The sequence below is a fragment of the Lathyrus oleraceus genome, chromosome 7, assembly GCF_024323335.1.
Source record: "Lathyrus oleraceus cultivar Zhongwan6 chromosome 7, CAAS_Psat_ZW6_1.0, whole genome shotgun sequence".
Taxonomy (NCBI): Eukaryota; Viridiplantae; Streptophyta; class Magnoliopsida; order Fabales; family Fabaceae; genus Lathyrus; species Lathyrus oleraceus.
This window is the reverse complement of record NC_066585.1, coordinates 346,501,343-346,515,286: the sequence shown is the minus strand read 5'-3', so window position 1 is coordinate 346,515,286 and position 13,944 is coordinate 346,501,343. Positions and strand designations below refer to the sequence as shown.

General features: G+C 34.4%; 1 protein-coding gene across 1 annotated transcript in view; it reads right to left on the bottom strand.

Annotated features, from left to right (window-relative positions):
* LOC127101419 (structural maintenance of chromosomes protein 6A) overlaps positions 1–12,134 on the bottom strand; it is a 28,449-nt gene extending 16,315 nt beyond the window's left edge. The window contains exons 1-13 of the mRNA XM_051038844.1: positions 11,772–12,134; positions 10,841–10,946; positions 10,515–10,648; positions 7,053–7,108; positions 6,583–6,669; positions 6,185–6,505; positions 4,605–4,718; positions 2,497–2,631; positions 2,219–2,295; positions 2,054–2,129; positions 991–1,065; positions 760–864; positions 54–223 (exon numbers count right to left, since the gene is read on the bottom strand). Of these exons, the coding sequence (XP_050894801.1) occupies positions 54–223; positions 760–864; positions 991–1,065; positions 2,054–2,129; positions 2,219–2,295; positions 2,497–2,631; positions 4,605–4,718; positions 6,185–6,505; positions 6,583–6,669; positions 7,053–7,108; positions 10,515–10,648; positions 10,841–10,946; positions 11,772–11,934 (1,619 nt within the window). The 5' untranslated portion in view covers positions 11,935–12,134. The remainder of the gene's footprint in view (positions 1–53; positions 224–759; positions 865–990; positions 1,066–2,053; positions 2,130–2,218; positions 2,296–2,496; positions 2,632–4,604; positions 4,719–6,184; positions 6,506–6,582; positions 6,670–7,052; positions 7,109–10,514; positions 10,649–10,840; positions 10,947–11,771) is intronic.
* Between the last annotated feature and the right edge of the window lie 1,810 nt (positions 12,135–13,944).

Below are 13,944 nucleotides of genomic sequence, written 5' to 3'. Positions count from 1 at the left end.
AATACAAAAGGGTATATGGTGATAGGCAGACAGATATAGATCAAACAATATACCTTGGGGTTGAAAAATCATATATAATAATTTGAAGATGATCATAATTTGCTTCCTTTGCACATTGTTTCAAAAGACGAAAATCCTTGTGATCAGTTACTATAAAAGAATTGAGCATTCTCCCAATAGCATGTTCAACGGCAACCGCCCATTTATTACCACCACGTAACTTCTGTTAAACCATAAAAAGCAATCCCAAATAATGATAACCCACAAAGAAGTGAAGTAATTAACACCAATCACCCATTTATCAAACTTAGCAACTTATATTAAATTAAATCATAAAAAGCAATACCAAATAATGGTGAGTGGTGATTTTAACTTGGAAATGGCAATAGATCAAAGAGTAAATTACAGATAGAAAGTGTAAACAAGAAGCAGCCCACACTCTTACACAGTTTAGCAAACAGCCTAGGAAAAGAGACAAAGAAAAACGATTTTCAGGAGAGAGCCCTCTATATATTATCATCTAACAATTAAAATTAGTCGTGTGTCTAACAAAATAGTAGAGAGCAAAACCATCTTATCTCAAACATAATTCACTGGAAAAAAACTGGCAGCCGATGAGATTAGGATTATAATATATAAGTGTTTTCATTCATAAACAGATTACTTCATTTAACTCCTGAACTATCAAAATGAGTGAAGAAAAGATATACAGAAAGCAATGTGTTAAATATGACATGAAGGCATCACAAACAATATTACCAGATGGGCACCAATTGGACCAATAGGAGGCATCTTAAACCTTTGATGATATCTCTCAATTATACGTAACAGATTAATCACTTTATTTCCTCCAAAAGCTGTGATCTGCTTCCAAAAAGATTGGCAATATCATATAACACTCACAGCCAGCATGCAAGGCATTTTCATGATTTGTCAAGGAACGAAGCAAAATGAATAAACATAAAAACCAAAACTGCAAGATATGCATACCTTGTTGCTTTGTTGGTTTTTAAGATTGCGAATATTATGCATGATTTCATTATACTTCTTTTCATGATCTTGGATCTTGCAAAAGCAAATAAATTATATTAAGTAATGAACAACCTATAAAGAATAGAAGAGCTTTCAAACGGATATTATAATTAAACTATGCAAGAGAATGCTTAACATCAAAAGTATCTTGTACAGCACATCAAATTAACATTGCTTATGTTGCATAGGTGAATTTTTCCTCAACTTCACTCCAAATACAAATAAGTGCCAATTAAAGTTTTCTATGAGCAATCACTCAAATCATACAGGTGAATTTTGCTAACAATCCTGGATAATAAATTTTGGGAGAGATAAGGTGGCTTGGAAGTTTGGTGGAACGACATAGGGGTTGAAGTGATGAAGAGGTCGTGGGATCAACTCTCCCACAAACAAACTAACAACTATGATTTTCCATTTCAAAAGAAAAACAGATACTTCTCCAAAACACAATTTGAATTATTTGCAGCCGGTTTGGAGACCACACATATTTTCTCAGATTCTGAAACAGGATACAACTACTTTTAGGCTGCTGCACTGATATATATATTAATGTTGTAGGCTTTAATATTATTGTTCCATATGTTGGTTTGTTTATAGAGTTTAGAGCAATTATTTGCATAGTTTAAGACTTATGAGGTACAAGGAAGACAAAACAGACAAAGCCCTTTAGAGTTACACAGTATATGTTGTCACTTATTACTTATGAATGAAAGGGGGGATGTTATAATTTTGGGTTAAATATGTTTTGTTCCCTACAAGTTGGGCCCTACAAGTTTGGACCCTATTAAAAATTAATTTGAGTTTGAGCTATATACTTTAGCCGTTTGCGAATGATCCTTGCCCCCAAAAATATGCTGAGAGGATTAAAGAATGCTCGTAGGGTCTTGCCATATGGGAAGAGAGCTAACAATTATGTTAGTTTATCTTATTATGTTTTAATCAACTAATTAGAAATTTAAATGACTTTATGAAAAGTTAATCTGGCTTAAAAACCAATGACACAACAAAAGTGTTATCACACCTTAACATCAATCCTTCTGATTTCGTCAGTTTGCCCATTTTTGCTGTTCATTAACATAGCCTCTTCTTCTTTCAGTCTAGAACAAAAAAGGAATATTAGGAAGTGGGACTTTTTCAAATCCAAGTTAAACACTGATATGAAAAGTCATACGAATAAAATCAAAACCTATCATATTCGGACTTAGCATCATTAAACTCATCTTGAAGCCGCTTCAGTTTTTCCTCCATGTCAGATTCTTCAGCCTGCATTGTTGTGAAAATAATAAGCATAGAAAATTGGAAGATGATAAGAAATCCTCAAACAAGACTACAAAAAGAGAGGGAACAAAAGCAAATAAAATTGTAAAACAAGGCAAAATCACCATAAAGAAAATAGTAGCAGAGACATGGAGAAAGGCAAAAGAACCATAATCTAAATGCATCCATAATAGGGACTTGTAGAACCTGGGTATTTTTCAAATTCTGCTCGTGAGTATCCTGCATTTGTAGTTCAAGCCTTTTGAGCTGTTGTACCATCTTCTGTATGTTACTAGTTTTGCGATTGCAGTCTCGCTGTAGTTCAAATACTTCTTTTTTGGCCTTCATAATTTTTTTTAGAAGGGGGGCAGTGCATTAGCAACCAAAACAACTAATATTTGTTATAAAAACCAAAAGCACTATAGCAGAAAGGATTAAATATGTTTAGTCCCTATAAAATCATGGCCCTCCAAGTCTGGTCCCTAAATAAACTTTATTTACTTATAGTCCCTATTTGGGTTTTCATAGGGACTATTTTGAGGGACTTGAAGTGCCCATTTTTTGTTTAAAAAAATAACATAGGGACTATAGTGAATAAAAAGTCTTTTTAACGATTAAAAATATATTTAACCCTAATGTAAATTATTGGAAAGAATGCGGCTTTACATATCAATTCAAAGAATGTGGCTTTACATATCAATTCAAATCAGATGTTTCAAGAAACGGAAAAACACATTAAGATAAATCATTATTTCAGTAGACAATTTTATCTTGAGACATTATCTCTCTTGGTCAGTCTATATAACAACCAAGATGTCTTCAGAGTCTCCGAGAGGTTGTTGGATAAGTTATATAACAAGTTTGGTGCACGTGAGATATATAATACAGGGAAAGTGTTGGAAAGAACGTAAATAGTTCCCAAATAACTAGGATACTCATGATATTTGCATTCATCTATATTATTTAACCCCAATGTGTAACTTGTTGAAGTTGTGTATTTTATATAAAATAAGGAGAAGAGAAATAATAATGACTATGACTAGGGTAATGGTGTAACAAATTTATAATAATTTGATTACTCATTGGTACAGCAAAGCACAGACTCTGACACGGACAACACGACACAACACTTCGACACACTGATAATTTCAAAAATATAGGACACCGACACAGCTACATATATGATAGTATTTGACATTCACTTAACCATCCATTATTAAAGAAGTTAAACATATTCTAATCAAAATGAATGTCTTTAATCCTTCATTAATAGCATTGCTTCAGTCCATGTTTAACCCTTTTAAATTTGTGAGATTTGTTCAAAAAATATATGAAGTGTATGTAAGTACAGAAAAAAAAAATGAAACACTTATCTCATTTGTCTGACATGTGTTGTATGAGTATCATACAGGTGTCAGACACCGATTCAAAGAGTGTTTAAGCAAAGAACAAATACTATTTCTTTTACACTTATTTGACTTTTGTAACATGTGTCGTACGGGTGTCATACGTGTTGGGCACCTAGACACCCTACTCCTACAAGTGTCCTTGCTTCATTCAGCATACTAAACACTAACCCCTATTCATAGGAATATAATACTCCTAGTCCAAAATAAATCGGGAACCAAAGAAATAAGTAACATGTAAACTAATCCTAGGAGATAAACTAAGATACTCTGAGATTAGAACCCCATTGTGTAACTTGTTGAAGTTATGTGTTTTATATACAATAAAGAGAAGAGAAATAAAAAGACTATAAGTATGGTAATGGTGTAATAATTTTTATAATAACTTGATCACTTGATGATACAGTATACTAAACACTAACCCCTATTCGTAGGATTATAAGACTCCTGATCCAAAATAAACAAGGGAACCAGGAAACAAATCGTGATAAGAAATAAGTAATGTGTAAACTAATCTTAGGAGATAATCTAAGATACTCGAAGATTAGAATTAATTCTACGAGATAAACTATGATACTCTAACATAATATCAAGATATTTTCTTATAGGATGATGTTAACTAGTGCCCTAAGGGCGAATGTTCAGCAATCTAAAAGTAGAAATTGAGTATTGAAAAAATAAATTTTAAACTGTTAAGAAAATGAATGTACAGCTTTAAAGAAAATATTTCTATATTGGGTTCCTTTCTTAAATTCTGGATCTCTCCATAAGATTTTATTTTCTCTGTCTGGGATCACTAGCTTACTTCAAATAAAATAGTCGTGGTACTAAAAAAAGTAAACCTGACAAAGATTAAATAAAATGTTCATCTAGGGGGAGTAGGAGTAAAACCTCCCACCTCAAACATACCAAGGACATCGTGCGACTTAAATTTTCCTTCATTTGCTTTACTTGTGATGTCATCATATTTGCAATTTCAGCTTTCTTCGCAGAACAGTTTTCACTTAATTTTTCAAGCTGATGCTGCAACAAAGAGTCCAATTTAACTCTACAGAATAAAATATCGGCCGAAAAGAAAGAGTGAATATAATAAAAGATAGTTAAGAGTCTACATAAAATAAAGGAGCTATTGCAGAAATGAACAATGACGGCATCTTAAAGCCAGGCACATGTAATAACAATATAAGCAGAAAGCTGTATAGCACTGTTGTTTATTAACACAGAATAATATTTTACATTAGTTGAAAAGACCAAAAGCAATGCAGGTTGGACATGAAACTCCTCCATCCGCTAACCTTGGGGTAATAATGAAAGTGATGCATCATAAAAAGACAATTGATTAAATTATTGAAGTTGACAAAACTTGAGGTAAAAACACCAGGTTGACACAACCACAACCCAAGGTCTATTTAGTTTACCAAAACATTTTCTATTTCCATTTTCTATGGCAGTTTTGTAGTTAAAAGTAAGAACATGAAAGGAAAACGGAAAATATTTTCTCAAAAGTAAATGGGACATTGTGCACTTCAAAACTTATCATGAAATATGTTGCAACGCACTCAAGGAAATAAATATATTGCACAAAGATAAACCATAATGGCTTGGATCAAAGCTCAAAATGCTTATGCAAGCAAAAATATCATTAAAAATGTGGATCTTTTAATGAACAACTAATACTAACGGCGTCATCATAATTTAGTTTTGTTAGAGAGAAAACTGAGAGATGAAACTTTGTATTCCTTTGAATATTCTATAAACTGACTTAAACCGTTCGAGATACAGCATCTATAGTATTATCCTGCACACTGCTGGGATTAACCTACACCCAGCTGTAACAAACTTGCTCAACATGTTAAAGAGTTAAAACTGTCATGAGCTGATGTGGCACACCTCAAAACAGAACTCAGCTTATGAGGTGGCGCCATCTAACTGAAACAGAAGCTGAAAATACAAGCTGCTTTCGCTTAGCAGAAAACCCAATGAGCTTAGAACTCATACATTAACTTGTTATTACAGCAAGGAAAGTGAAATGGTCATTTAACTTTTTAAGTTTTTGACGAGTCTAGAAAAGAACGAAATATACAAGAGAGCGGAAAAGAATGCTTAATAAGAAAGAAAACCAAAAAAACAGGCAAACTCCTTTTAAATGATTATGAGTAGAGCACCATAGGAAATAAATAAAGTAATACTCAAAGTTCTATCACAAATATAAGGTTCACTGCATACTTTTGATTATATCCCACATGAAATGCATTTAACAGTTATTTGCCATTATAAAACTAACAACGTAAGTTTTCAATGTAGCAAGTTTGGGCAGTTCTTGTCAAAATGGGCACTAAAAACAGACACCCTAGCAAATTCCCAATGTGAGTCTTACATCGTGTTAAGAGCACAGTAAGGAATGTGATATTCTTCAACCACGAAGAGAACTTCACATTGGGTTGACCTATGAAAACTTCACTATGAGACGATAATATAGGCATACATACCAGTTGTTTATCAATCTTAGCTTGGCAAGTAGGAACCCGGCTCTTCAGCTTTTCGATCTTTACATTTTGTTCCTCAAGTTTCTTGTCCGCATCATAAACCCATGACCAGGCAAGTTTCTTTTTTAACTGCTGAACCTGTATGGAAATTTGTTCAACGTGTTCCATCGTTTTAATTTTAACCTGCAGCTCGTTGAGTTCCTTCTCTATAGGTTTTATTGCAGTCTCTAATTCTTCAACTATTCCACGTGCAGTAGTTATTTCAATGGAAATGCTTTCCAGAAGATCGTTGACTTGCTGAAGAAGTGTGGCCTTGTAAAAGAACTGTTTAACTAAGTGTTAGCAGAGCTTCTAAAGAGGCTTTATCAAAAAAGAAAAAAACACCAACATGAAGAGATCACCTTAAATTTATCTTTGTTATTCCCAGAATGCAAAAACTCTCTGCTTTTGTCTTGACTCATTATCACACACGGATTCTCCACATCAATCTGCAAAACAAAAAGACTAAACAATAGGTGCAAGAACAGAGAAAACCACTGGAATAGAAATAAAAGGCATTGCCAAAGACTTGTTGCTTATTAGGTGAACAAAGAGATTGAAAACCTTGCATGTTAATCATACATACACAACAGAGGCCTTCACAAATTTTCAAAATAATTATTGATCACTCTTTTATGGGACAAAAATTAGTAATTATGAACTAGTCAAGAGTCAGGTAGTTCTTCAAGCCATCCATCTTTATAAAGAAGCATTAGAAACCAAGCATGCAAATACTAATAATGTTTGCGATGTTACAGAAGTTAGCGAGAAGCAGAGCAGAACAACAATTCAAGAATTACAAAAACAGTGTCAGAGATGAGAGAAAACCTACATTGAAATGTTCAATGATTTCCAGAAGATCTGCTTTCCGACTGAAAACTTTCTTTCCTGCAATCAAACTCATAGAACATGAGTGTGTATAACATTCTTGACAAAAATTTGTAGAACTTTTCCTGACAATGGTGTGAATAGGGTAATATTAAATTTTGAAATACAAACTATATTGAACATGTCAGACATCTCTATCAAAATATAACGATAAAGACTTCTCTTTTTACATTCAATATAGACTATTTTAGTGGGACCAATGTAGGCTTCTTATCAATAAGGAATAATAGGGTTTGATAAAAAAAATATTAGAGAAAAATAAAAGCGGCGTTGCATTGGGATCAGACGCCTAAATTGTTTTAAATTTCATACTTTCCAATTCAAATCGCAACAAATTACAACAATAAACTAAGATGGGATATATGAGTTACAAGGAAATCAACCAATCAAAGTTAAATTCAACATGATAAACTCCAATTACAAGGATCCGCAAATATCTATTTGGAACCCCTTTAAACCTACTCAACTGGATACTCACTCACCATAAACTCCTAATCCACATATCAAGTCTTTGTTTGCGAAATTAAATCTCAAATTTTTGCCATGTACCCGGAGCTATGTGGTCCATCATGTATTGTGGAGCGGAGCAGCCATCCCAAAACTCGAACAGCGGGACACAGATTATGGTATGCCCAACATTCTAAAATAATTTTTATATTGTTGGAGTTGTGGGACTACAGAATGTTGGGGGATATAGAACCAACACTAAAATAAACTATGTGTAGCAGAGATGAAGATGTTGTGTTGGATGTGTGGTAAAATTGGACGAGATATTATTAGAAATGACAATATTAGAGAGGGTGGTGGGATAGCATATATAGAATAAAAGAAGGTAAAAAATAGGCTTGGGTGGTTTGGGCATGTAGAGAGAAGACATATAAATTATGTTGTAAGGAGAGTAGATCAGATGGAGTAGTCAAACAACTAGAGGTAGAGGGAAACCTAGAAAAACTATTAGAGAAACTATTAAGAAATATCTCAAGTTTAACGAGTTGGATAGAAATATGGTTTTGATCTAACATTATGGCATCATTTGATCCATGTATGTAGCCAACCCCACTTAGTGGGATAAGGCTTCATTGTTGTTGTTGTGGAGTTGTGGGAGTTGAGTTAAGATATAAAGAAAATAATAATAACTTTGAATATTATTTGATATAAACTTAATGTTGAACACTAACCCCTTCATATCACATATAAGGTTCAAATCCTAAATAGGAAGGAAATCACGAAACAATTCAAGATAAAAGTTATCACATGGTTAATTGCAGTGAAATTGGGATCACCTCGTTGGAGTTGGATCCAACTCAGCAAAATTAGGCTTCAAGCTTTCAGCTCATCAGTATAGGGTTAGTTCACCACATCAATGGATTCATTGCAAACCTCCTACCTTAGCTGTTAGTCTTGAATAGTGGCATTCAACCGACTACGGAACTGAGATTGTGGTGTAGCACATTGCATGATGATTGATATTCTAAATTATTTTGGCCATTACCGAAGACAAAAGGGAAAGAGAATTAGGGGGTGGTTCACAAAAAATAAAGGATTTCTCGCCTAAGATGAGCATAAAAGTGTAGAAAATCGGGGAGAAATCATGATCAACGGAAAATGAGCATAACACAGTCACTAGTCACCAGAGACTTATGGTTAGAGGCTGAGTTGCCAGTCGCAGGGGTTACTTGTCCCTGGGTAGCAGAAAGTTCAAGGAATGATAGCGCAATGCATGGGCCAAGTTTCACATGCTGAGCCCTTACACTCTATGAAATTAATAGGAAACCAACTTTAAAGAAGAGGAAAAATTGTTTTATTGATTGAAAATAGATGTATTGCAAAAGGAAACCCACGGTAACCCCATAGTAAAACCTCTAAGGTTCCAAGTAAAATTAACATTAGATGATTACCTCTTGCCATGCTTTTTCCCTATATCAATGTTATAGGGAGCAATTTGACAATATTTTGTACTAAACAGCTAATTGCAAAGCAATAGCAATTTGTTCAAATTCAGCTAACTTTTGTGCTATAGCATTGCTCAGTTTATTTAAAAACAGTGGACCCAAACCCAGCATGTAAAATAACTCCCACCTCCACTGCAAATAGGGTCTTGTTGGAATGTTAGATGCAACCTATGGAGTCGAGTACTACAACTCTGAGGTTAATGTTTTGGGCACTGAGAAGCTTGATAATACAGTTGCCGCATTTTGTTTCTTAAAAACAAAACCATTTTCATTTTAGGTATGACTAAAAAAGGGGAGAAAAACATTATATTTTAGACTCATTTCATTGTCCTTAAACTCAGAAATCTATGGGAGTACATCCACATTTATACTGATGATTCGTAAGCAAGTTAACTTGATTTTGACTCCAAGAGTTGCAAAATCTTAGAACTGTATGATCTAGCTCAAGAATTTGACAACATGGTTAACCAAAGGGACACAATGGTTGTGTGCATTTAGGTAAGCAGCTTAGTAATAAGATAATCTTAGAGGCTTCAAGGAAATATACCCATATGAGCGGATAGGTATATAAGCTACTTTTAAGAGCATATAGGAAATATGCCACACATCCCTCATACAAGATCCCTTTAGGCTTGGAGTGTAGAAAATGCACAAACCACCTACTTTGTGCTAATTCATTTTTTCATAGAAGAATAAAAGCAGCATATATGAAACTCTCAGCTGTTTCACTAAAGAAAGGGCATTGAGAAGCTTGATAATACAGTTGCCCCACTTTTTGTTTCTTAAAAACAAAACCATTTTCATTTTAGGTATGACTAAAAAAGGGAAGAAAAACATTATATTTTAGACTCATTCCATTGTCGTTAAACTCATAAATCTATGGGAGTACATCCACATATATACAGATGATTCGTAAGCAAGTTAACTTGATTTTGACTCCAAGAGTTGCAAAATCTTAGGACTGTATGATCTAGCTCAAGAATTTGACAACATGGTTAACCAAAGGCACACAATGGTTCTGTGCATTTAGGTAAGCAGCTTAGTAATAAGATAATCTTAGAAGCTTCAAGGAAATATACCCATATGAGCGGATAGGTATATAAGCTACTTTTAAGAGAATATAGGAAATATGCCCACACATCCCCTCATACAAGATCCCTTTAGGCTTGAAGTGTAGAAAATGCACAAACCACCTACTTTGTGCTAATTCATTTTTTCATAAAAGTATAAAAGCAGCATATATGAAACTCTCGGCTGTTTCACTAAAGGCTTTGAAGATATCATGAACCAACCAACTATCCTAAAAGCTTCAAACGAAGACGTGATGGATTTTATACTAAATGTCTCACACAGATGAATTGCTGAATCTAGAGATATATTGTTGCAACTTTTCCATTGTTTCAATAGGCCAACAAATGACATATATCTCATAAAAGAAATTGTTGTCCACACACCTTGGTGATCTTTCAATGTGATAGAGCTTGTGGACTCAGATATCCTACGTTCTACAATGATAACATCACCGTACATTTCAGGCTTGAAAGCATCCTCTCCTTCATTTTGAATTTCAACATGGATGACAGCATTACTACAAAGACAATAGAATAAAGAACTATGTAAAAACATTATGTTGGTCGTTTAGATTATCAACTCTACCAGAAATTGTGTTGCCTTCTTTCATACAACTTAAAAACAACAGTAGCAAGTAGTCTTGGCATAGGACGTGAGAAGGAAACAAGGTATCCTCATTCGCCCGTAATATAAATCTATGAAAGTTTACCTAGCACCAGTTTTGATGAAATCCTTCAAAGTAGATGCTCTTTGAGTCCCTTTAGCTCGACAACCAAATGCAACACACAACGCAGTAAGTATTGCACTTTTACCACCTGAAGATGTCAGAGTCAAACAAACAGCATGGATTCATTAGAAAATAAAATTTACAAACACTGTTCTGAATAAAATTGAAAATATCATGACTCGCAACAAGTCAAACACAAGCCCGTTGTACAACACTTATTCCAAGGGTTGCATGATTCGGTGGGTCTCACTTTAGCACATTTTTTTAATCAACTCACTTAATACTGATAGTTACACACTAGTAGTACTTAATAGAAAGTGAAGATAGATCGAACCTGGCAATCTGATACCATAATAGAAAATGAAGATAGGTCTCTCATTTTCAGTCGTAACAATTTTTTTACTTCTAAAAAGTTAGTTACAAAATACTGCAACTGTTTGCTTTTATACCAGCAACCAGTTGACCTGCTATAGCGGGTTTTGGTACAATCAAGTTGACAGGTGTCACTCTAGACAAGTATAGCCTACTTAAGCTAACATTAGAGTATCTCTAATAGTACTAAAGTACATAATTTTAAAGAGCTCCAAAAATTTCACCTCAGGGTGGTTAAGTGCACTCCACAACTAACTCCAGTTTCACAAAATTACTTTTTAATCCTAAGTAATGCTATGAACAGGTTAGCTCTTTAATAACTTATTCTTCAACTTCACCCTGCCATCAGGGTAGAGCACTTCAAAGACTATTGCTAGGTAAATAAACTCATCAAAACTAGGTACATCATCAATATGATGTCAATCAAACAGAAAAATCACAAAGTCAAAAAATAATAAACCACAAAAGACTATTGATAACGGAAAATCAAACAAATAAAGCTATAACGTGAATGCGAATAGTGAAGGAGAAGAGAACATACTTCCGTTTTGTCCAGTGATGACATTAACGTGATTTCCAAACACGGTTTCGTGATTTGAATGACACATGAAATTCTCTAACCGGAGCTTCTTGATGACTCCTGCTTCGAGACTTGGCGAAACCCTAGAAGAGCTAGACTCGCATGTGTTTCTCGCACGCTTCATTCTGGAACGTTCTCTTGCGAGAGAACTTGAACGGCGAAATAGAGATTGATCAGAATTGATGAAGAGGAAGAAACCCCAAAGTTGAGGAGAGAAACCCCAATTATGTGTTTTTGGCGAGGCTTCTAATCTAATCTCGAAAGTGTCACTGGCGGGAAAGACTCGATATCAGCACAAAACTTGGGTTGTGAATGTGAGTTGAGTTTGGATTTGGGTGTTTTAGTTATTAACTTATTATTATTATTATTGCATTTTCCATTTTTACTTATAATTTCTTTTATATTCTCGGTCAATTGATCTCTACAATTTATTTTTAATCATACTTAAATATCTTTTAAAATTGCATAAATTTTTAAAAATATGACATTTTTAAAAAGTACATTAACAAACCATAAAACATAGCTAACATTTTCTTTTTTAAAGTTAAAATTAAATATTAGAGAATTTCTTAATGCATTCTAGATACTTCTTAGCCACCACACGAAATTATTTAAATGTTTTTAGTTTTCAGAAATACATCTTCAGACGCACTTATTTCTGAATAAACATTGAAATATTCTGGAGATGCATCTCCGGAATAATTTAAAACATTCAATACAATCAACTCAGAAACCATTTACATTTGAATTGTACCGGAGATGCATATACGTGAATATTTTTGAGATACATCTCTATAATGTATCATAACAAGTATTTAATGTTATAAGTTATTTGACGTACATAATAATAAGAGACTACTACTCTGTGTGTCGAAAATAAAATAGCAATACATGTCGAAAATGTCGTACAATCGAGATCTAAAATATAGTAAGATCGTCAACATAAAGTACAAATAATAATACTACAACAAAATAATAAGAGACTATTATTGTGTGTGTGTGATAACCTTTCATCTACCTCCTTTGTCTGCTTTACCTCCTCGGCCATCAATTTGCTTGTCCTCTGGTAATGTCGCTGGTACAACAATGTCCCTATGTGTCTTCACCATGATGGCATCTAGGACTCGCCTGACACCAGACCCATCAGGAAAGATACCATCGTCAATGTCCGCTCGTGCAATCTCCATTATGCAACGACACCTATGCAAGACATCATTGGTGTGATCTAGTTGAGCATGCTCCCCCTCTAGTATCTCCCGATGAGATGGTCTCGGTGGATCTTCTAGAGCATCATACACCATGTATGAATGTGACACCCTGAAGAACCATCTGATGTACCCTTCGACGTAGCTCCAGTCGCTCTTAACTATGGTAGATCGTGAAGGAGAATAGCGATCCAAAACGCAGCGGAATTTAAAATTTTCTCCTTTAGTGATCTTTACGAATGGGCATGATCAGTGATAGAATCGTTACCTCTTGTGGCGATTGAAACCTTTGATGCAGATCTACGGAGCGATCACGAACATTGAATGGTGACAACGCCTCTACTCAGTCCACACGAACGGATTCCTTCAATCTCAGTGCTAGCTGCTACGAATGAAGGCTTTGAGTGAGTGTGTGTGTGTGTGTGTGTGTGTGTGTGTGTGTGTGAGAGAGAGAGAGAGAGAGAGAGAGAAATAAAATTACAACTGCATAAATGCTTCTACACAAGGGTTCTATTTATAGAACCACTTGTGTGGACTGCAAGCTAAAAAAACCCACTTAAATGTACGTGGTCCATATCTTATAATATGCCAAAATCACTTAAGCGCGTGGTACCTTACCATATTTTGTATTCTACTTAAGTACAATGTACCTTACGATGTTCTATAATTCACTTAAGTGCATCGTACCTTACGGTGTTCCTTAGTTACTCTATCTCTCATCAATCCGTCCTTTTGTGTGTGACCCTGTAGGTTTTCGCGGCATTGACAATTATATTAAATCACGTATTTAACATAATAAACAGTGAGTGATATCTAGCAACACATCACTGTTACCCAAGACACGAAAATGTCATGTGATCTGACAAATCCTTTTGTGATAATACTTATGTGTATAATTACCCTTTTGCCCTTATGTCTATATTGAACAC